Raw genomic sequence first — 22670 nt, 5'->3', positions numbered from 1 at the left:
TTATGATTCCCTCGTCAGGGATATCCCAGCCTGTCGAATGGCTATGAGGCAAATCTTTCCCTAGTTTGGTGACGTCTCGCAGCTGGTCAGTGCCGTTATCGGCATTATTGAATAAATGAAGAAACATGAACCCTGTTCATTATACTATGAGTATGCTGCAAACTCCTTCATCACTTACCAATCGCAACATTACTTCATTTTGCATGGATTTAGTCATACAGTTCGCCCCATGGTGCTGATTATATCTGGAACCAGATTTGTTCCTGTGTTCATAACCCCTCGCCGAGCTACCCCTCGCCGAGCTTTTCCTCCTGTTATTAGACCACTTTTTTTCTATGCTGGCGTGAGCGAGAAGGTGTTCATTGTTGACAGCTATGCGATGATGAACTAATTCAAAATCAGCCTTACGCCAGTACTACTAGAAATAAATTTGCTAATCCAATGTAGGACCCAGGCTTTGGAGCAGAACCTTATCCATATCAGAGTGTCTTTCCCCTAAGGTCCATCCGTGTAGGTTGCCATATCTGGAGGTCAATAATAAACTTGCTTGTCAGAACTGAGTTGATGTTGTGATATCACATGCAGACGACTGTAGTTGGATAAGGCTTGCCGAATTGCTAGTGTCTGCTGTTACATGGAAAGCGGTTTTTTGAAGGTCGATTATGAAGAATTCAGTTGAGAAATCGATCACAAGGGATGCTTATGTATTGCTGATGAGTACCCAGTAGGACGGGAGCTACAGGGGGAATTGGATTTAACCTGCCATCGAAACCCTGGAGTACAATTTCTCAGGAGGCCTAGGTTGATGAAGTCCTCCAGGCTGCTAGAACGCAGCACTTGTTTCCAGCTAAAACCGGTTATTTACAGTAGCTATCATACATCATATTCCGCAGTCAATATCGCAGGGGGGGAGTAGAGGTAGTTTCTCTTAACTCTGTGGCATTTGAAAAAATATTTTCTTATGGTATACAGTCAAAGAAAATATATTCTCCAAACACATTCACTGAAGCCTGGTTTCAAGCGCTGGGGCCAGACTGAACTCTAAATGACTACGCAGGCGTCTATTCATTAGATAATTATATATGTACCGAGAGACTGATATAATCCCCGAAACCAAGAAATCAGAGAAGGATGTCAATTTATCTGAGATTAAGTCAATTATTACGAGTGACAACAAGAAGAAAAATCATGAAAAGAACATGTACACGATCTATGGTAAGCTAAAACAAAAATAAAAAGGCATCCAAAAAACAAATCCCTCAAGGGGATTCGTACCCGTGCTACTATGGAGCTGGGTGGGATACATAGTGCGAATGTGGACAACCACTCGACTATTGGGAGGCTAACATAAAAGTAAGAGTATGAAGAGTGTCTCTTGACTCGCAATCCCGCGGTTGTACAACATGACATTTTAGCCCTCATTGCTGAAATCTACCATCGCGGCATCACGTCCACTCTTCATAAGTGGTCATGTCTACATTCGGACCTAAACATCAGATTCGGGTCACTGAGGATCCCTCATACTGATGTAAGGTATCAGGTACCTCTGTGCACTGACAGGTGGGTCAATCAATAAGCTATGGATACCACATTGTTTGCCTGCTCCTGACATTCACGGAATACGATCAAGATCTCCGATACACAGCGGAGATAACCCCGGACATCGATCTAAAGCCGGGCTCAAGGCCCACGGTTTGTGGAGTCAAGTGCCGGCCTTCCGCAAACTGCATTTTGTGCTGTCACCACCTTTCAAACGCAGGTGCATTGAAGGCACTACTGCGTACTGCGAGAGATCGCGAAAGACAGTAACTCATCATCAGTTCAGTAGAACTCTTTTATTACACAATCCGGCCAACTACCCTCATTAAATAGATCAGATACCCCAACTTTTGAGGCAGCCAAATCTGAGAAGGCATCCGTGGTCCATCTCGCCGCCCCACCGCACTAAACGCTCGCCACGCCCGTATATCCGAACTGTTTCCCCAAACACTGCGAATCTCGGATATACACAGCCAGAAAACTGCAAGAAATCGGATATAGCACCCCGCAAGGACCCTAACTCTAATATGCCACAGCGGGTCCGGATAGAATACGCGGCAACGTCTCGACCTGCAGACTCCTCTCAATGGACGCTAACGGGCGAACCAAACGCTGAAGAAGTGACAGGGGGTTGCTTCAACGGTTACTAATGTCGGTAGTGGAGTCTCTGTCTCCTTCAAATAGAAGAGGGGGCGCCCTCCCCCAGAAAAAAAAAGAAACTTAAGTGATCCTGCAAGGAAACAAACAACCACCTTCCCCAGATATCAAAATGGTCACCACAACCGCAATCCCCCTCATCATTCACGGCAAAGATATCCTCCTCTCCAACAATGACCGCAAACACCCCATCACTTCTAAATCCGCACCACACCTAAAATCTTTCCAAGGCGCAACCTCCGATCTCGCCGTTCAAGCCGTTGAATCCTGCGCAAGTGCCTTCCCGACATGGTCGCAAACACCCCCCGAGGAACGTCGACGTCTGCTTCTCAATTTGGCTAGGGTAAGCCACTCAACACCCTAGTATTGTAATTATGAAATAAAGCCGTCTAACAAGAGATAATAAAGCTCCTCCGCGAAAAGTCCAGCACCATCCAAACCCTCATCAAAGATGAAATCCACTGCACACCACTCTGGTCCCAGCTCAACGTCGAAATAGCAGCCGGCATTGTCGAGGAGACCGCATCAGTAATAACAGACGCTATTAGCGGCACGATCCCTTCATCGCAGGGAAATACGTATGCGCTTGTTATGAAGAAGCCGCTCGGTGTGGTGCTGGGAATCGCGCCGTGGAATGCGCCGGTGATTCTGGGATTGAGGTCGGTTATTCCGGTGGTTGCGGCGGGAAATACAGCGATTTTGAAGGTGAGTGTTGTCACTATATCTTAATCCACTGGGAGGGATAATTGGTCGCTGACAAGAGTAGGGTTCCGAATTGAGTCCCCAAACGCATTACTTTCTCGCTGCGCTGTTCAGAGAGGCAGGGTTCCCACCCGGAGTGGTGAACTTTGTTCTGCATCGGCCGCAGGACGCAGCGGAGATCTATGAGTGTATGATTCAGCATCCGGCTGTGAAGAAGTGCAATTTCACGGGGTCGACGCAGGTGGGACGTGTGATTGCGTCCAAGGCGGCGATGGCGTTGAAGCCAGTGCTGTTGGAGTTGGGTGGTAAGAATCCCGTTGTGGTCTTGGAGGATGCGGATCTGGATCAGGCGGCGGATGAAATCATTGCGGCGGGTTATTTGAACGTGAGTATCCGAATCCATGCCATGGTGTTGTTTTGGAAGAGGATGTGTGCTAACAAGGTTCGTCAATAGAATGGCCAGATTTGCATGTCGACTGATCTCGTCTACGTTGTTCAGTCCGTGGCGAAGGAGTTGACCAAGAAGATCCTAGAGCGCTTGCACAGCGAAGATCGGCCACACAAGGTTATCTCGGCGGCGGGTCGAGCTCGTCTTACGCAGTTGGTGGAGGATGCAAGGTCTAAGGGTGCTGTCATTCACCAGGCTCGCAACCCTCTCGCTGAGGATCCCTTGGCTTTCCCAGCTACGGTGATTGAAGGTGTCACGGAAGAAATGGAGTTCTATACAATCGAGTCGTTTGGTCCGGTATTTGGAATTATTGCCGTTGAATCGGCAGAACAGGGTCTGCAGATGCTTAAGCGGTCTGCGTACGGTCTGTCGTCGGCTGTGTTCACACGGGATCACTTCAAGGCCCTCGGGATGTCTGCCGATATTGCTGTGGGAGCGGTCCATGTCAATGGGGGCACGGTGCATGATGAACCGACGTTACCGCATGGAGGAGTGGGAGACAGTGGATATGGTCGATTTGGAGGGAAATGGGGTTTGAATGAGTTTTTGCAGACGCAGACTGTGATTTTGAATTGGGTTCGCGCTTCCTTGTAATGCGGTTCGTTTGTATGATAAACGTGCACTGGTTATAAATAATAATATCTAGCAATCTGGCAGATAGTACAAACTGTTACTACTTCAAACCCTTAGTCATTACCTTAAATAACCCCACAGTCCTCTTGATAGCCTATATATTATATCGCATTACATCGACCTCCGTGGCGAATTCCTGTGAGTTTCATAGGTATTCGCCACGATCACTCTTTGGCACCACCTTTTCAAATATTACCTAAAGTCCACTGCAGCTCACTTCAGCGCCAGCAGTATATTTCTTGGAAGTATTACTACTGTCGGAAGTATAACACCTAACAGTTGTAACGATGCAGTCCGTCGGCTACAAGTTCCAGCAGTCAAAGATAGAAAGGTTCATTCAATATCAGCTATGAAATAAACGAAAGAGCTGACCATGTCCCTTATGCAGTTTCTCTTGCGCTAATTCCATCAGACCGCGGTCTATCAACTATCACTATAACGAAAAATTTCTTCGCAAGTCGTCAAAGAAGCCATTGCGCCAATGTCCAAGTTGGTCTCTGCTACCGAGAGGACTGGAATTCAATCCCACTCGCTTGCGAAAGAGTCCTTTTTCTACCAAGGGCTGCTCCGCCACCCGTGAGGCCACTGGCGTGATCAATGATGCGCCGTAAAGTCGAGATAATTTGGATTCCTTGGCCATGATCCCACCTATAGTGGGCGACGGAGTACTGAGACGTTTTGTCAGCCCTCATTCTCTAAGGTTCCTGGTCGTTTCCTTCGAGTTCCTTACTTTGCTATCGTTTCCCAATCGAATGAATTCCCAGATGTTGCTGTCAATTGCAACACCGTAGATAGCAGTGTCGTGACGACCGGCCGCTCTCCGGGACTGGTGTAGCATCGCTATTGTTCGTTAGAAAGTAGTCCAGCAAACAATGAAGCTGAAAGTGAATTGATCGAAATAATCCATCGCCAATGTTCAGAGCAGGAGAGGGGATAGGTGCCAACGTTGAAACCAAAATAATCGGTATACTGACCCATGTAAACGAGAGTTTGTTCCACGCCAATCACCCCTTTCCTCTTCGCCTTGCACACGACAAGATTTGCTTCCATCTGGCCAGGTTCTCCGTACCACAGTGAGTAATCGGTCCTGCCAGTTACTAGCCATCTTTTCTTGTTGGGAAATGTCCATTCCATCTTCATGTCCTTTTCAAATTGCAAGTGTACGGATCGGACAGATTGGGTGGACGAGGAAGACATCCGATTCTGGTTTGATCTTTCCTCCCTCTTTGCTGCGGCGAGGGTGCTGAAGAGCACGGCATCGATTCGGGCCCGGGTATGCGCCTCATTGTGCGGCGCCCCTTCTGTCACAATATCTATATCACGTAGGCTCTCTCCTGCATTAATTTAGTAAAGACTTGATATAGTAACGCTCGGAAAGCGGCTTACTGAGAAGTTGGGGGATTGCGATGCGATCCTTCGCCGATAGAGTCCAGTTTCCACCGGTCGAATCCACAGAGATGCTGAAGGTCTTTTCGACATCTTCGGGCTTTATACTAGTAACTGCCTTATGAGGGCATGGTGACCCTTGACCTTGCTGTCCTTGGCGTGACTCTGTCTTGGCTAAATCGAAATGTTTGGAGAGTTCTGGATCTAGCTCGTTCTTCTTCTGTTCACCAACAGACCGCGAGATGGCGGCCTTAATTCTGGCCTCTAGACGGTTAATTATCGCCTCCATTGTCGGCGCTGTAACTCAATTTCAGAAGGTGAGGTTACTTTTAAAAAGTGTTGAGATTTTAAGAGGGTGATGGCGAAAGAAAGAAAGGATGATCCAGTTGATGTTTCGTCATTATGTAGAGGGGTGGTTTATGACTCCGCATTAACCTCATACTTCAAACATTCATTCACTGCATCTATTCCTCAACTTCACTCATTGCTCATCTCCAGCATCTACTTTACCATTCAAAAGCCTTTTACCTATACTATCGACACACGGTACAAAATGGATATGTATGATCCTAAGGATATAGGGGCGGGGAATGACATAACTGCCCTTGCACCTTATTTCAGACTTGGCCGCGATCTCACTCGGGCTCAGGATGAGGAAGCGGAGAAGCCATGGCAGATTGACCAGGACCTTACCGATGTTGAAATACCAAAGAACCTGGGTATGTGACGAAACCCCGAAAACTGAATCTAACGCCGCTTCTAATTACTACTTTCAAAGAGACTCTATTGGAGGACTTCGCTCTAGGCCTCGGTACTGGAGACTGTGACGCGAGATTAATTCGGCCTCGACTGAGAGCAATCCTAATGGCGTTGTTGGCCAAGGTCATGAAGGAAACTTGCATCAGTAGAGTTGATGACGAAGATCCAGCAACTGAATATGCGTCCAACTCCGAGCGCCCTTCAGCTGACTATTCAACGCCATGCTGGATGGTTGACCAGAAACTCATTCTTCCACCTGTCACTGACTTTGTGACTGATCCTGTGGAGATTACTATGCATTTCATTCTACTGTACGGCTGCCGCCCAAATTTGGACACAAACGTCATTGTGCTTAGGAAACAGACGGTCGTTCCTGATGAGGGCTGGGGAGTCCTTGCAGCTATGTGTAAGTTCATTCCTACTCCCTTGTCAATTCTAGAGCTGATGGACATTGACTTGGGTCGACCAGCCGCTATTCATCGCCAGCGGAAAGAGGCAGGCGATAACGGGGACATTTACGGAATCCATACCGATACCTATACCTGGAATTTCTTCCACTTGAACGATAGCGGGAAGGTACGATCTCGGATTCTCTAGTTTTACCTTTTCATATCTCATTCTTCGTTTGCCTGACGCTGAATCTCTACAATATAGTATTCAACCAAATTGAATTTGTCCTGGCACTTGGACCAAAAGGAGGTCATCGGTCGCGTCTGCCATATAATAAGAGAAGCTGCAACTCTCTCCCGAGAAGTGGGAGGTAGGGATCCTATGCTAGGCGTCTTTGAGCCAGAGACCGAAGACAAAAGTGATGACGAAAAATCTGATCAATGGTCGCTCTACTAAGCGAAACATTGGTGTGGTCCATCGGGTAGAATCTAGCTTCTATCAAGGGATTCTGCTGCTGTGTAATTGCTATTGATCCATCCTGTCTTTTTGCTTCTATCTTTCAGTCACTGAAAATGTTCAATTCTATTTAGTTTATATTCTTCTGCCCTCGAGCCTATAGCTTCCAGTAACGATCGGTACGCCAGGTTAGACTGTTCACATGGCATATCATGATCAATCCAGCCAACAATCCAGGTCTGGATTTATCGGAAGCCAAAAGCCCGTACCTCGAGTTCGATATTGAATTTAGAACTCGACCATAGAGAAGCTGCCAAGCTTTGTTGGCTCCCTGCGCTAATGCTGTCTGATTTTTGCTTCTGTACTGAAAGGAAGGTGATATTCTCCGAAGTGACCGTTGCATAGTGTAACGCGGCCCATCACCTGGTGTCGTGCTATCCTTGTTCCGTCCTACTTGTCATTGTACCTGGGGTTGCATGTCTTTATTCGTGGTGGATTTCCACAGCCCTGGCACTTACGTTGCTTTTATTCCGGGTGACCGGATGTCAGCCCATTGTCTGTCCTACATGTTTAGTTGATAATGCTACGACTGCTCTTTCTTTCTCTTACATGCATATGCAACGAGCTCATTATGGTTTTGATTAGATGTTTTTGTTAGTAATTGCGTATTTTAGACTTAGTGCCCGAGATTTTGGAAGGACAACTTTCTAGTATGTGGATATATTTCTTTGGCCGGCAAGATCTACATAGCATGAGGAATGTTTATAGATCCTGCGTTCTAGCAACATTCGAATGGATCCTCAAAGCGTATTTTCTTTAAGCTTGAAATAAAGACATCAACGAATACACTATCTGATTGAATCGTGGGAAGGTATTCTTACAGCATGCATCGCATAGCCTGGTTCAAAACTTATGTCATCATTCTCAAGGTTTAACGTAATCAACGGTCGGACGGGCCACACGGTCAGGCGGGCCACCTGGTAATACTATATAAAAGATATCTTTTTAAACATAATATATCTCTACCACCCAGGTCTAGAAGAATTAGACTTTTTTTATATAGATTTAAAATAATATAAAGAATATCTATATACCTTCCAAAAATTAATATAAATCTATTTAAAGACTTATCATGTTACAATATCTGTATTTTATATGTATTATATAAGAATCTGTTTTTATTATAAAGGTAAAAATTTTAAAAATCTGAAAAAATCGATGGAATATTTATTCTTATATATATAATCTATCTACAAAGTTAGAGCTTCATAGAAGTAGTACTAGTTGATATATTATAGAATTAAAAAGACATCTTTTATATGGGATTTCAGGATGGCCCGCCTGACCGTGTGGCCCGTTCGACCGTTGATTACGTTACACAGTATTGCGTAGCCTTACCTCTTAGTAAAAATGCGGATTTACATAGTGGACCGTAAGCAACCCGATTGCCTATTTCGAATTCTCAATCAATTTCCACATACCCCTTCCAATCAATAGCTGATGTGAGAAAGAACAAGTGTCCATTCACCAGCAAGCCAGCCAGAGATTGCCGGGCCACCCGACCAGCCAAGGATTGCGGGAATCAGCCCGTCAGACGGGAAAAGAAAGACCGACAAAAAAGAACGAAATCAAATGCACGAGACCGTTTGTAACGTGGGGGCCAGACGGTGGGCTGTGAGGACGAGGCTAGAATGTGGAGATTCAGGGCGCTAATGCATGATCAAAACTCTATTGAATTGCTGACTGCTGTAGCCTGATTTACCCATTAGGCGTTCTGTCGCGGGAAAGGAATGTGTGATTCGAGGGGGAGAGAAGTGTGAACGGAGAAAGCCGTGTCAGAACTGTATCACAACAAAGAAATCTTAGTGCAGGATACTATAGGCAGATTGTGAGTGATGAGGAGGGTAGTGATTGCAGTGAAGTTCTTACAGGGATGGATGGAATAGTTGGTAGGGCTTGCCTGGAGAATCCCGCCCGGATGATTTACAAGGCTCTTTAATAATTACTCCAACCAAACATCAGCTAAAGGAACTTTTTATAACTCCTATCAAAACTATACTGTTCCCTCTTACACTCACCCATCCACACCACTTCAGCTGCCATCCTATGGTAACCACCACCATGTCCTGGACCAAACAAACCGACCACTGGAGCCGTCCCCTAGACTGCCATGACCGCCTCTTCCAATTCATCGGCGAGTCAGGCAAACCACTCGGTCGCGAACACTGGCTCACCATCGGCGCCATCCAGCTCGACTTCCCCAACAATAACAACAACCCCGAGAATACCCTCACACAACTCCGCAATGCCTGGAAATCCCTCCGCATGCGCTATCCCGACATCGCCGGCGAACTGCACGCCCACGAAAAGCGCTACTACCCGATCACAAGCCCTGAAGCCCTAGAACCTTGGTGCAACAATACCTTCAAAATCGAAGACTCGGCGCAATCCGCCGACGACCTCTTCACCAACAAGCTGCACATCACAGACCCGCACGCAACCGCACACTGGATCCCCAGCAGCCAGGAATTCTGCATCGTCTCAGCCCACTGGCGCTGGGACGGCAGTGGGCTTGCTATGGTACTGGACCAGTTTCTCTCTGAGCTCCAAGCTCCAACCATTACGACCACAACCCCCTTCGACGGCAGCGAAGCCACCCGGCTCATCCCCTCGCTGGACGCCATCATCGGCATGCCTGCTTCCCCCGAAGACAGAAATCCCGAATGGTCTCGTCGCGCCGACGAACTCCTCGCTACCTTCCTCGAAGGCCAACCCTCCATCGGCCTCCCCGTGCTTGACCCCACAGCCTTACCGGCAAAGTCTCTCCGCACGGAGCATGTCGTGCCCGCGGACCAGGCGACCGCGCTGCGTCGCGCCTGTCGTGCGAGAAATATCACCCTCACGACAGCTATGCATGCCTCTGCTATTGTTGAGACGGCGCGTGCTGCTGCTGCGGCTGCTAATTTTACCAATACATCATCTCGCTATATCTCCTGGCAAGCATTCGATCTCCGCAAATACCTGCCCCCACCCTACGACGGCCCCATCCACGGCCCGTCCCTGCGCATGGTCGGCCTCCCGCTGAATGTCGAAGCCACGCCGACAACGAACTGGTCGGACCTCGTCGAAACCATCCAGCCGCTGTACCGTCAGTCGTGGAACTTGGCCGACAGTGACATGATGTTTGTGAGGGCGCCGTTCGTGGAAAAGGCCACGGCTATGTTCCAGGCTGCTGCGGCAGCGGGCGCACCGCAACCCACGGAGCCGAATATTAATAGTTTAGGGTCTGTGGATCGGTTGATTAGGGAGAGTTATGGGGAGGTGAAGGTTAAGGGTTTGGTGCTTATGGTGCAGATGTTGGCGCAGCAGTTGTATGTGCATTGTTGGAGTTGGAGGGATGAGTTGCATTTGAGTGCGAGTTATAATGAGGCGTATTATGAGAAGGGGTTTGTGGAGGAGTGGTTGAGGGCGATGAAGGAGAATATGGTCTTGAATTTGTTGGGGGATGAGACTAATACGAATAAGGGTGCGTTGCTTTGATGGGGATGTCTTCATTTTTCCCTTTCTATTCGTTTATTTTCGTTTATTCTTTTCGGGTTATATTTTCCATCTGGAAGTGCATTAGATGATTGAAGAATGACTGTTCTAACGATTTATAGGATCCATTGTTGGCTGAGTTGTTGACTATACAGTTGATACTACCAGGAGGTTTGTACATCTAATAATTTGGTTGGGTGGGTATTGAGGATGGCATCTGCTAAAGCTACAAATTCTCAGACAATTTATTGACTAAATGCAGGAGTTGGAAATCGTCCGGAATAAATTACGTTTCTCTCATTAATTAATTAATATATACTGAGTAGCAGTAGTGCCAGTGGGGCAATCGCCCCCTCTCTCACCTGTGGACTCTCATCCGCCTGTAAGATTGTGCAACATGGAGAATGAAGGATGAACGAAGAATTTCCGTACTTAGTTCAGAGCTGTGTGTGACTGAGGACAGAAATTCTTCTCCCGGGCGGAACTCGGTCCAACTCCAACTCATCAGCGCTAAATACCCTTCTGCAACTGGGCTGGAACCAGTACCCACATATATATCCCTACGGTCCCGGCACGCTAAAAAAAGCACCAAGTTTAGCGGCATGCAACACGATTCCGACGCAATTTACAGATTTGTTTTTGCCGGAGAGGGGTTGGGGTTGGGGGCGGAAACTTATGGACCATCATTGCCCCGGAGGGTTGGATTACTATTATTGAACGAAGAAAAACACAAAGAAATATTAGGTTCAGACCAATGCTAGACCACATCAACGTCTACACTCTGCTTCACGTAGATGTGGCAGGGGCCGAGCTGGTCCATCTTGTACGACTCGCCATCCCCGCGCGTGATTTCCGTCTGCTGGGTACTCAGCAGCGGATCTTCCACCCGTCGATAGGGTGCGCTCTTACCTGCCGGAGCATTGCGCGGCGTGTTGTCGCTTCCGTAGGGATACGGTGGCGAGGGCGACTTTCCCGTAGACATCTTTCCCCGTGCCACTCGGAATAATGGGGCGTAGGTTGGCAGACATGCGCAGAGCGTGGCCACACCCAGCTGGACTGATGACCAGACCATTGTCTCGGGGGCTCGGACCACCTGCGGCGTGGCTGGAATCCACAGGTAGGAGAGCTTGCAGATACTGGCAATGCAGACCCTATTTCATGCGATCAGCAACGGATTCCAACATTGTCAGAGAGAACACTCACAGTCCACCCAACAGGAATATACCGGTAACCTGGATCTTGCGCGTGCGACTGAGCTGCAGCCTCGTCACCACATACACAGGCAGAAACAAGATCATAACGTCGAGGAACAGGTTCGTGAGCTCCATCCCTAACCAGAGCCGACCACTGGCAATGCAGTATTCCGCAGCGCCCATCGCATCCCACAACATGTGAATGGGATGACACTGGAATATGTTGACGAACAGAACAATGAGGAACCAAGCAACGCAGAGCCCGGCTGTCACATAGTTCAAGATGCGGTATATCTTGGAAATCTTGAAGAGACCGTGCAGGAAGGCTAGTACCGACAATTTGACAAAGCTGATGGTCGCCATGAAGAAAAGGTCGGCGACGTAGAGTGTCTAGCTCGAGAATTCAGTCAGTCTCGCGCACACATACGGACGGCACCGCGCAACACACCTTCAGAAAAGCCTTAGCCCACACCATACCCCCAATGTCTGCATCGGCGGCGAACTCGTTCAAGTCGAAGGTGCCTGGGCCGGGTCCCGCGACAATATCTGGGTGACCATAGGATCAGTAACCACTCTTTTGCCAGGAATTATTCGAGACGTCGACATACACTGGATTAACAGAGCCGCAAACACCGCCATGCATGCCAGCGATAACAGAAGCAGGCCGTCGGATAAGGGAGACCATTGTCGAGTCATGATTCTTACCACCAACCGGAGAGCGACCGAGACCACCGCCAGCGCCAGCATCGAGATGGCGGCGCCCAGGTTGTCCCGGCCGGTTTTGCCGATGTGCTTCATCCTGACGGTGGTGTACTGGGGTGGATTGAGAAGCACGAGCAGCAGGCCGGAAAGAAATGGGAAAACGCGGCCGGGGTTGATCCCTCGCGAGGCTGACTCGGCGTACCAATCCCGAGTATCAGTCGATCAGCAACAGTCAGAAGCGCGGTAAAAGAAGAGCGGAGGTGTAGAAGAAGGTGATGATTGATTTGAAAGACGACGGCTGGCGTCAGGGCGCTAGATCCGCGAAGCTTAGAGGAAAGGCAAAAGGAAAAGGAATATGATCGCTGGCTGTCAGCAGGGTCGCATACCCTGGAACCAGGCGAGCTGAACTATCATCACACATGGAAGGCTTATGGCCCCCATGCGATCGGAGAGTCTATTCAGCCAGGGGAGGAGGTTATTGCACGGTCGGAGGAGAGTGGCTCGGCAAGGAGGAAGGAAGGGGGTGGGGACGAGACCAAACCAGACGGCGATGAGATGAGATGTATTTGAGTAATGAACGTAATCTTGGCCCCTCACCCCAGCACAGCAGCTAGTACGGTGCATAGTAAGAGCACACACTGTTCAGCCTTTGTCTAGTTCTTCACTTCTCATCGGCCTCCCCGCATCATGTTCGTCGCAATGGCCCCGTGGGTCCCAGGCGGGAAGAAGGGAGGGCACTTGCGGAATGGGCAAACACTGGGTTAGGGATAGATAGACACGGTCGCCAGGCCGGATAACTGCCATAGCCTCCTCCTTAGGCACCAGCTGGGCCCCCCGACAGGGATCATCAAGGCTATCCCGGTTAAACTGGCTGTCAGCGTCCAGCATTAACCTGGTTAATCGTTGACCAACCTGGATGTGGAGGGCGGGTCAGCCAGCGGATGGATCCTAACGGAGCATATCGCATGATGCAGTTCGCGATTCGCTCGTGGCCCTGGACCAACGTTCTTCGGTGTAGCAGCCACATTGTTTGGCTGTGGCCGTCGGCGTGGACTGGGTGAGATTTTAGGGCATTTCTGGGCAGCGAGTGGAGCGGCCGAGAGAGAGGAGAGAAGAGGGGATGCTGCATTAGTGGCTTGTCGACTAGTGACAATCATACCCTTTCCGGTCATTCTCTGGGCAATTCAACCATCACACCTTATTGGCATGTGTCAAACATTTGATTTTCACACACTGCATTACCGTCAAAATACCTGCTCAGACAACAGCACTGACCTTTCCGCCCCTGCACGATCAACAACCCCAGCCAAGGATGCCAGTCCTGGCGATGATCCAGCCGGCAGGAATGAGGCTCAATCCGGGTACCTGCTCCGCTGTATCTATCGTCGGCCGCGACTATACCTTGATATAGTAGGTGGTTCGTTCGAGACTATTAACTCGGCACACTTATAGGCTGTGGGGCGATGGCTGCGGATCCCGGTCGATACTATCTTGATAGCACTCGTTTCTGACTGTTTTTGACTAGCCCTGGAAAGAACTGTACTCGCGCTTGGCGATGTGCAAATGATGGATTGTGACAGGACCGTAAAAAGGTTTCTAGCCCATGCAGCTCCATCACACTTTACTTCGTATGGCCAGATTGCGTTTGCTATCGCTTAAGGCTCCCCATCGGTCAGGCTGGCAATCGGATGAGCCATGAGTAATTTATCTCGCAACATTGATGACTGCGACGGCGAGCGGGGAGAAATCGCAGCGGGGAGCAAAGTAGATAAGAAGGGACTCCCACTTATCCTCTCCATCGAGGTTTCCTTTCTCCCAACACATTCATCAACACTGCGCCTTCAGTAGTGCCAACGAAGTTATACAATGCAATTACTAACGACTGACGGCCTTGTCTCCCGCGGTGGAGCACTACAGAGTTCTCAGACTCTTGACGGGTCTGATCCTGTGGCCGTCGTGGGCTTCTCCTTGAGATTCCCTCAGGATGCCACCTCCCCGCAATCCTTCTGGAAAATCCTCCAAGAAGGTCGATCCGTCACAACAGAAGTTCCTTCTGACCGATTTAATATAAATGGCTTCTACCACCCAGATGCGTCTCGAAATGACACAGTATGTATGATCATCGCTGGCGAGGATACCTGGTCCTAACAGCATGACAGGTAAACGCGCGGGGTGGCCATTTCTTAAAAGAGAATGTGGCAGCCTTTGATGCACCGTTCTTTTCCATGAGCCCCGGTGAGGTCGAAAGCTTGGATCCGCAGCAACGAGGTTTGCTGGAGACAACTTACAGGGCCCTCGAGAATGGTAAGACTCTTAGAAAAACATCATGGAGTAAGATACTAACAGTGACGGCAGCTGGCATTCCCGTCGAAAGAGCAGCGGGCTCCGCCACCTCCGTCTATGTTGGGGCGTTGGGAGTTGAGTACAACCGATTCTTCGAATTTGACGAAGAGGTCCAGGCCACGTATAAGGCTACCGGTAACTCAGGAGCCATCTTAGCCAACCGGCTGAGTTGGTTCTACGATCTGCGGGGGCCGAGTATGACCATTGAAACAGCTTGCTCTAGCAGCTTGATTGGCCTGCACCTTGCCTGTCAGAGCCTTCGCTCGAAGGAGTCGCGAATGGTGAGTGCAACCCTCAAATTGCTCACGTAACATTAGCTGACAGGGAATGTGTCTAGAGTTTGGTATGCGGCTCACAGCTCTACCTGGAACCAATGACAAGCGCGATCTCGCTCTCCGCTCTGCAATTTATTTCTCCTGACAGTCGCTGCCACAGCTTTGGGGCTGATGGGAACGGTTATGCCAAGGGCGAAGGGTTCGGCGTCCTGGTACTGAAGCGGTTAAGTGATGCTATAGCTGATGGCGATGTAATTCGAGCGGTGGTCCGAGCGACAGCGACGAACCAAGATGGGCGCACTCCCGGTATCTCTCAGCCAAGTCAGGCAGCTCAGGAGATGTTGATCCGGGAGGCGTACCGTTCGGGTGGCCTGGATCTCGCATCCACCCGGTTGTTTGAGGCCCATGGCCCGGGAACGAAACTAGGTGATCCCATTGAAGCTGGTGCCATCAAATCAGTCTTTCAGAAACACCGTAGCCCGGATGACCCGATGCACATTGGTGCGGTGAAGGCCAACATCGGCCATCTAGAAGCGACAGCTGGTCTGGCGGGCTTGATCAAGACAATTCTGAGTCTGGAGAGAGGCATCATCCCCCCGATAGCTGGACTGAAAGAGGTCAACCCGCGCATTCCGGCAGATGAATGGAACCTAAAGTTCCCGACCAGGCCGCTTCCATGGCCCACAGATGGTCTCCGACGGGCATCGGTCAACGCATTTGGCTATGGAGGATCGAATGCCCACGCCGTCCTGGATGACGCATACAACTACCTGCGGGAGCATGGCCTTGAAGCACACCACGTCACTGCAAAAAGACCGCCCTCCTTGGCCATCTTAGAGAATGGCGTGACCAACGTCACAAATAACATTACCAATGGCCACAGTAATGGCTACACCAATGGCCACGCTAATGGTCACACGAACGGTCATGCAAATGGCCATACAAACGGAGACACAAATGGCCACTCAACCAATGGCTATAACAACCACAATGGAACCGGTGCGACAGTGTCAAACGGTACGTCGCATGACGAACCGGAAGAGACCCCATACGTTTTCACTTGGTCTGCATCCGATTCCAACGGAATTGGGCGACTCGGGGCAGCATATGAAGACTACCTAACTGGAATCGACTCTCATGACGCATCGGAGGAATTCTTGCGGGATCTAGCATACACCTTATCCAACAAACGCAGTGTTCTGCCCTGGAAGTCTTTCGCGTTGGCAGGAGACCTGGAAAGTCTCAAGACGCAGGTACAAAATATGCCGAAGCCCGTGCGATCGTCGACAAGCCCGCGGATCAATTTTGTCTTTACCGGTCAAGGTGCACAGTGGGCCCGAATGGGTATTGAGCTTCTGAAATACGAGACATTCCGGCAAAGCATTCTAAAGGCGGACTCCTATTTGAAAGGACTCGGAAGCTCTTGGTCGCTGATCGAAGAGCTGCATAAGGCTGCAGATTCCTCTCAGATTGATAGCCCGGCGTTAGCACAGCCGCTATGTACCGCTCTGCAGGTAGCACTGGTGGAGCTCCTCGAGGGATGGGGTATGGTTCCCTGGGGCGTGGTGGGTCATTCGTCGGGAGAGATTGCCGCTGCATTTTGCGCAGGGGCAATTTCCCGTGAATCAGCATGGACAATTGCCTATTTCCGTGGAGCACTGGCTGCTCGGGTAGCGGAGTCAAAAACTGGCGAACGTGGGGCGATGATGGCTGTTGGCTTGTCCGTATCCGAACTCCAGCCTCATTTCGACGAGATCTCGGCTGTCCATGGCAAACAATGCCTGTCAATTGGCTGCATCAATAGCGCCAATAACATAACCGTGACAGGATTGGACAAGTCTATCGACGCCCTCAAGGTCCGCCTAGACGAGAAGCAGGTGTTTGCCCGCAAGCTGAGAATCCCAGTTGCCTACCACTCTTCTCACATGCAAGTGATTGCCGAAGAATATAAGAGCCTTTTGCAAGGTATTTGCCAGCCGCATCAATCTGCTCGGAAAGGAGAAACACCCGTCTTTTTTTCATCCGTCACAGGAAAACCTGTTCCAGTCAAACAGCTCTCTCTGCCCCAATACTGGGTGAAGAATCTCGTGTCGACTGTTAGGTTTTCTGAAGCTCTTGGTGAACTGTCCCAAGCCAGCCGCAATAATGGGTCTAACGCGCAAGTGGATCACTACGTTGAGATTGGTCCACACGCAGCTATGCAGAGAGCGGTCATGGACAATGTGCCTCATTCTGAAAACGTCAAATATGATGCAGCTATGCGACGAGGTGTCTCTGGACTGAAATCCTTGCAGCAGCTCTCCGGGAAACTTTGGACTGAAGGCTACCCTGTCAAGATCGAAGCTGTCAATAGCCATGGATCGAACCGACCGGCAAAAATGGTAGTTGACCTACCAGAGTACCCGTTCAATCATTCCCAGACTTACTGGCTCGAAAGTCGACTGTTCAAGAATTACAGAATGCGCGACAATATTCGACACGAGTTAGTAGGCATTCCCACAAACGACTGGAACCCGCTTGAGCCGAAGTTCCGCTTCACCATTCGGGTATCTGACCTTCCATGGCTGACAGACCATCGGGTGAGTTCCAACTCATAGCCATCTGTAAAGATCAATCTGCTAAGTGAAATTTAGTTGAATGGATCCCCAGTCTACCCTGCCGCGGGAATGGCAGTCATGGCCATCGAGGCTGCTAGGCATCTAGTTAAGCCTGGTCATGCAGTTAGAGGATACCGCCTGCGAGACGTAAGGATCTTCTCTGCCTTAGTTGTCCCTGAGACCCCTGAAGGCGTAGAAAGCCAGATCTTCCTACGTAATGCAGAGAACAGTCGGACCACTGGTGTCCAGACAGTGGAATGCAGAGAGTTCAACGTATATGTGTACTCGGACAATGAATGGCGGGAGGTCTGCGCTGGCTCTGTCGTCACGGAATACGAAGAGACGCCAGATGAGGTGTACGGAGGCGACGAGCGAAGCCTGACGAAGAACCATTACCAGACAATGTACCAACAAGCAGTCGACCGTTGCTCAGCGACGAGTACTCAGCAGGTCTTCTATGATGCTGGTCATAAGATTGGGTATGGCTTTGGTCCCCTGTTCAATACTCTTCACGACCTAGCCTACGATCCGGAAGGGGACCAAGCTGTGGCCGTCGTTGAGCCTGATGAGTGGAGAGGTAAAGTTCCTGAGAAGAACTCTCAAGTCCAGCCGCATATCATTCACCCCACAGCGTTGGACGGGGTGTTCCAAGTTACGGCTGTGGCAACCACCAAAGGTGGAACGGAACTTGGCCCGTTGCAGGCACCGACTCAGTTGCGAGATTTCTGGATCTCGCAGGATCTGATTGAGCGCAAACCATCCACAAAACTGAATGTTCTGGCGCAGACCACGCTACAAGCAGCACGAGAAACCGACTCGTTCATTCTTGCCATCAATTCAGATACGGGAGAACCAGCCATTGTGATAGAGGGCTATCGGGTGACAACCGTGTCTAGCCTTAGCTATAAGCCATCAGAGAGACGCAATATCTTTTACAGGCTCGATTGGAAGCCTGATGTTGACCTCATTAGCAGCTCGCAAACCGAGGCTTACTGCTTGGACAAGGAGACAATACCCGTTGAATGGAAGCCGTCTAAGAAGGTGGTGACTCTGCATTACATGTCGGAAATGCTGAAGGAGCTGGAAGCTCAAGGATACGAGACCTCATCCCCATACTTCCAAAGGTACTTGGCCTGGGTGCGATATCATTTCGATCGTTTGGGTGACAGAAATCCTCTTCTCCAAGCACCATGGAAAGATATTTTAGCGGATGACAGCCGTCGCGAGGAATATTTGGAGGAGTTCGCAGCGACAGGCCCGGTTGAGGGTGCGGTTAATTCGTTCTGCAAGCACCTTGCCGCAATTGTCCGCGAAGAAGTGGATCCGTTAGACCTCCTCTTTAATCAAGGCCTGGCGAAGGACCTGTACAAGGACGAGATTTTCGTGACTACCGCCAAGCGGATGGCGGTATTCATGGATCTCCTTGCGCACAAGAACTCCAAGCTTGATATCCTTGAGATCGGTGCTGGTACTGGAAGTGGTACCCAGCAAATTCTGTCGGCATTGGGCAAACAGGGTAGCGATAGAGGCGTGACCCCTCGATACCAATCCTACACCTTCACCGATATTTCTCCTGGGTTCTTCGAAAAGGCTAAGGTTAAATTCTCCGACCATGTTGATCGCATGACTTTCCAGACATTGGATATCGAGCGCGATCCAGCTGAGCAGGGTTTCACACCGGGTGGATACGATGTCGTAATTGCTGCCACTGTGCTGCATGCTACCCAATGTGTCAGAGATACTCTAAGTCATGCCCGCTCCTTATTGAAACCAGGCGGCTACATCATTCTCATGGAGCCAACCAACAAACATGACACCGTGCTAAATGGCATCTGGGGAACACTTCCAGGATGGTGGAGATCAACCGAAGAGGACCGGAAGTGGTGCCCATTGTATTCTCGGGACGAATGGAATTACTATCTGAAACAGACCGGATACACTGGGGTGGAAATGGCAATCACCGACTTCCCAGATGTCGAGAACCATACACTCAGCTTCCTCCTCTCTCGAGCATCTCATGAGGAACCGAGCCAGGTTGAACTTCCGGATTCGCTCTTTATTGCTGCCGATACCGAATTTCAACTCAAGGTTGCTGAAGAAATTGCTTCCTACCTCTCCTCGACGAGGGGGAAGCAATGTGATATCATCACGCCTGATGCTATCTCCGAGCAAACATCACAGTCGAATGTTTGCATCTCACTTCTTGACCTGGAACGTCCGTTCCTAGCGGCAATGAGTGGGAGGGACTTTGCTCGCTTCAAGAGACTTGTGGACTTTTCAAGTCACATCTACTGGATAACATCCGGTACTGATGTGAACGCTGCACTACCTGAAAATGCAATGACTTCCGGTTTTAGCCGAGCTGTAATGCTGGAGAAGCCTGGGCTTTACTGGGCTAATTTGAATATCCAGGACATAGCCTGTGCTGGCAAGACTATTTGCAGTGTCCTTCAGCCCTCATGTGGCGCGTCCGGGGTTGAGAACTGGGAGGGCGATTATTGCGAGACCAACGACATGGCACTCATCCCCCGCGTGGTAGAAGCCAATGATATCAATGATTATGTCTACTCCCAGACTGGCAACCAAGACATAGAGCGAAGGCAGCTTGGCAGGGAGCCAACTGAGGCTCTGGAAATACAATTTTCTCCTGGGCAGCTTGGCAGTTTCCGGTACGCCAGGGATGATACTCCGAGTAAGCCCCTCGCAGAAGACGAGGTGGAAGTGACAGTCAAGGCCACGGGAGTCAACTTTGCCGACGTGATGTGTGTACTTGGGCAGATCACCGACTCTTACATAGGACATGAATATGGGGGCGTTGTCCGGCGAGTTGGATCAGCAGTGAAAGATCTGGCGCCTGGGGACCGCGTCTGCGGCATGGCCTCTGGAACGTTTAAGACGTTTGTCCGGAACAAAGTCCACACCACCATCCCTATTCCGGACCATATAGCATTCACCGATGCCTTCCCAGCGGTATGGCTGACAGCGCTGTACGGCATCACGCACCTGGGCCGCCTTCGTAAAGGCGAGTCTGTACTCATACACGCAGCCGCGGGCGCTGTGGGTCAGGCTGCCATCCAGCTGGCACAGAATATCGGTGCCGATGTCTTTGTGACTGTCAGTTCTACAGTCAAGAAGAATCTTCTGCAAGAGCGTTATGGAATCCCTGGCGACCGTTTCTTCTCGAGCCGAAAGTTGGCATTCGGCAAGCAGATCCTGCGCGCAACCAACGGTCGCGGTGTCGATGTCGTCCTCAACTCAAGCTCAGGCGAGGCACTCGCTGAGACTTGGAGATGTGTCGCGCCTCTAGGACGGTTCGTCGAGATTGGAAAGCGAGACATTTACTCTTTCCAGAAGCTTGCCATGTATCAGTTCTCTAAGAACGTCACCTTCTCATCACTCGACCTTCAAACCGTGTACAAGAATTATCCAGCGGTTATCAAGCAACTAATGGATGAGCTACACGAGTTGCTCTTTGCGAAGAAACTGGGTCCTCCTCAGCCGGTGACACAGTTCTCACGCGGGGAATTTGAGTCGGCCTTCCGCTACCTTCAAACTGGCCGTCATATGGGCAAGGCAGTCATCAACTGGGAGGAAGAAGCGGAGGTCTCAGTGGTGCCAAGTAATGACCCGGATTATGTCTTTGACTCGGGAGCCAGCTATATGATTGCTGGTGGCCTGGGCGGTATCGGCCGGAGTCTCTCAAGGTGGCTTACCACTCGAGGAGTCAAGAACTTGATCTTACTGTCTCGCTCGGGCGCAGTTTCTGATGATGCCATCGAGCTAGTCAAAGAGCTTACAGAACGAGGCGTCAATGTGGCTACTCCCCAGTGTGACGTCAGCAACGCCGAGTCTCTGGCTAGCGTGATCAGTAATTGCGAACAGACAATGCCTCCAGTCAAGGGAGTGATTCAGGCCTCTATGGTGCTTAAGGTATGCTAACTGAGCCTTTTTATAGTTGCCTGAGCAGCCAGCTGACACTTTGCAGGACCGCTTGTTTGACAACATGTCTCTGGCAGAATGGCAGGCAGTGCTCGACCCCAAGGTCGCTGGAACTTGGAACCTCCACCACCATCTTCCAGCTAACATGGACTTCTTTGTCATCCTGTCTTCCCTGGGAGGTATGATTGGGTCGAGAGGCCAGTCTCAGTATAATGCTGCCGCGACATTCCAGGATGCATTTGCTCGCCATAGATGGGCACACGGTCAGAAATGCATTTCCATTGATGTCGGTCTACTCACGTCCGTCGGCTACGTGGCGGAACAAAAGGACGTATCCGAGCGGTGGGTCAACGCCGGTTTCGATGCCCTGTCCGAGAAAGAACTTCACAGTGTTGTGGACTGGGCTTGTAATCCTCGCCTGAATGTGTCATCGGGATGGGAGACTCAGGTGCTCACGGCCCTCAACCGGCCCATGGCCATGATTCAGCAAGGCAAAGAACTGCTGCCTTACATGAAGCGGACCATGTACCGACATCTGCATCGAATGGACCAAAGCACGACTGCGTCCGTCCCTACCTCTGCTCAGGCCGTAGACTATGGAGCCCTTCTCGGGGCTGCTGGCAATGTAGAAGAAGCAGGAGCCATTATCGCCACAGCTCTCGCGCAGAGACTCTCGCAAGCTCTCTCGGTACCGGAGGAGGATGTTGATATCAATAGGCCTGCTCATTCCTTCGGCGTGGATTCTCTGGTGGCCGTCGAGCTGCGGTTCTGGTTCGCCAATGAAATGAAGGCAGAGCTCTCTGTCTTCAATATCCTGGCGGACTGTAGCATCAGGGAGTTGGGTCAGCAAGCGGCTGGCAAGAGTCAATATGTGGAGAAGGGGCAAGGGAACTAAGAATACCTGTCATCCGCCATTTAGTATATTGTCGTTAGATTACATCGAATTTTTACGAAACTCAATTTTGCATGATCATCCCTAAACTTTCCTGAATAGTTGGGCTGTCAGCACTAATCCTTGCAGTAGCTCCAATAGTAAAAGTGACCGGGGGCTGCTTGCTGCCTACCATGCAAGGTAACACTGCTACTGCTATAGTGTGGCACTGTAAGCGGGTCC

At 50.1% G+C, this 22670-nt stretch overlaps 6 protein-coding genes across 6 annotated transcripts; 4 read left to right on the top strand and 2 right to left on the bottom strand.

Moving 5' to 3' along the window:
• Window positions 1-2280: 2280 nt before the first annotated feature.
• On the top strand, window positions 2281-4001 carry BO79DRAFT_163171 (putative aldehyde dehydrogenase). Its single transcript, XM_025679109.1, has 4 exons — window positions 2281-2539; window positions 2605-2901; window positions 2963-3283; window positions 3353-4001. Exons 1-4 carry the CDS (start codon window positions 2309-2311, stop codon window positions 3938-3940), a joined length of 1437 nt encoding a protein of 478 aa, XP_025545243.1. The 5' UTR covers window positions 2281-2308; the 3' UTR covers window positions 3941-4001.
• Window positions 4002-4479: 478 nt separating this feature from the next.
• Window positions 4480-5654, bottom strand: BO79DRAFT_234136 (uncharacterized protein; the record flags this gene model as incomplete). Its single annotated transcript, XM_025684343.1, has 4 exons — window positions 4480-4647; window positions 4710-4819; window positions 4954-5313; window positions 5366-5654. The coding sequence occupies 4 exons, from the start codon at window positions 5652-5654 to the stop codon at window positions 4480-4482; spliced, it is 927 nt and encodes a 308-aa protein (XP_025545242.1).
• Window positions 5655-5918: 264 nt separating this feature from the next.
• Window positions 5919-6970, top strand: BO79DRAFT_212652 (uncharacterized protein; the record flags this gene model as incomplete). The annotated part of the gene is made up of 3 exons (XM_025683178.1): window positions 5919-6084; window positions 6144-6700; window positions 6779-6970. The coding sequence occupies 3 exons, from the start codon at window positions 5919-5921 to the stop codon at window positions 6968-6970; spliced, it is 915 nt and encodes a 304-aa protein (XP_025545241.1).
• A 2031-nt stretch (window positions 6971-9001) lies between these two features.
• On the top strand, window positions 9002-10716 carry BO79DRAFT_206161 (uncharacterized protein). The gene has a single exon (XM_025681918.1). The coding sequence runs from the start codon at window positions 9092-9094 to the stop codon at window positions 10508-10510; it is 1419 nt and encodes a 472-aa protein (XP_025545240.1). The 5' UTR covers window positions 9002-9091; the 3' UTR covers window positions 10511-10716.
• A 471-nt stretch (window positions 10717-11187) lies between these two features.
• Window positions 11188-12899, bottom strand: BO79DRAFT_184927 (uncharacterized protein). The gene is made up of 4 exons (XM_025680364.1): window positions 12309-12899; window positions 12149-12246; window positions 11711-12090; window positions 11188-11658 (listed from the first exon to the last, which is right to left on the bottom strand). The coding sequence occupies exons 1-4, from the start codon at window positions 12496-12498 to the stop codon at window positions 11265-11267; spliced, it is 1062 nt and encodes a 353-aa protein (XP_025545239.1). The 5' UTR covers window positions 12499-12899; the 3' UTR covers window positions 11188-11264.
• A 1318-nt stretch (window positions 12900-14217) lies between these two features.
• BO79DRAFT_283728 (polyketide synthase) lies at window positions 14218-22532 on the top strand. The gene is made up of 6 exons (XM_025688175.1): window positions 14218-14511; window positions 14562-14706; window positions 14758-15026; window positions 15083-17599; window positions 17654-21547; window positions 21603-22532. Exons 1-6 carry the CDS (start codon window positions 14269-14271, stop codon window positions 22449-22451), a joined length of 7917 nt encoding a protein of 2638 aa, XP_025545238.1. The 5' UTR covers window positions 14218-14268; the 3' UTR covers window positions 22452-22532.
• The last annotated feature ends 138 nt before the right edge of the window (window positions 22533-22670 follow it).

The sequence above is a fragment of the Aspergillus costaricaensis genome (genome assembly GCF_003184835.1).
Source record: "Aspergillus costaricaensis CBS 115574 unplaced genomic scaffold BO79scaffold_1, whole genome shotgun sequence".
In the NCBI taxonomy this organism is placed as follows: Eukaryota; Fungi; Ascomycota; class Eurotiomycetes; order Eurotiales; family Aspergillaceae; genus Aspergillus; species Aspergillus costaricensis.
This window is presented reverse-complemented; position numbering and strand designations above follow the sequence as displayed.

Excerpts from the sequence above, each read along its gene's own strand:
- BO79DRAFT_163171 (XM_025679109.1), top strand. The coding sequence starts at position 2,309 with ATGGTCACCACAACCGCAATCCCCCTCATCATTCACGGCAAAGATATC. Across the intron at positions 2,540-2,604 it reads TGCTTCTCAATTTGGCTAGG|CTCCTCCGCGAAAAGTCCAG; the intron begins GTAAGCCACTCA and ends GAGATAATAAAG. Across the intron at positions 3,284-3,352 it reads TTGCGGCGGGTTATTTGAAC|AATGGCCAGATTTGCATGTC; the intron begins GTGAGTATCCGA and ends GTTCGTCAATAG.
- BO79DRAFT_206161 (XM_025681918.1), top strand. The coding sequence starts at position 9,092 with ATGTCCTGGACCAAACAAACCGACCACTGGAGCCGTCCCCTAGACTGC.
- BO79DRAFT_184927 (XM_025680364.1), bottom strand. The coding sequence starts at position 12,498 with ATGAAGCACATCGGCAAAACCGGCCGGGACAACCTGGGCGCCGCCATC. Across the intron at positions 12,247-12,308 it reads TGCGGCTCTGTTAATCCAGT|ATATTGTCGCGGGACCCGGC; the intron begins GTATGTCGACGT and ends ATGGTCACCCAG. Across the intron at positions 11,659-11,710 it reads ATATTCCTGTTGGGTGGACT|GGTCTGCATTGCCAGTATCT; the intron begins GTGAGTGTTCTC and ends CGCATGAAATAG.
- BO79DRAFT_283728 (XM_025688175.1), top strand. The coding sequence starts at position 14,269 with ATGCAATTACTAACGACTGACGGCCTTGTCTCCCGCGGTGGAGCACTA. Across the intron at positions 17,600-17,653 it reads CATGGCTGACAGACCATCGG|TTGAATGGATCCCCAGTCTA; the intron begins GTGAGTTCCAAC and ends AGTGAAATTTAG. Across the intron at positions 21,548-21,602 it reads AGGCCTCTATGGTGCTTAAG|GACCGCTTGTTTGACAACAT; the intron begins GTATGCTAACTG and ends GACACTTTGCAG.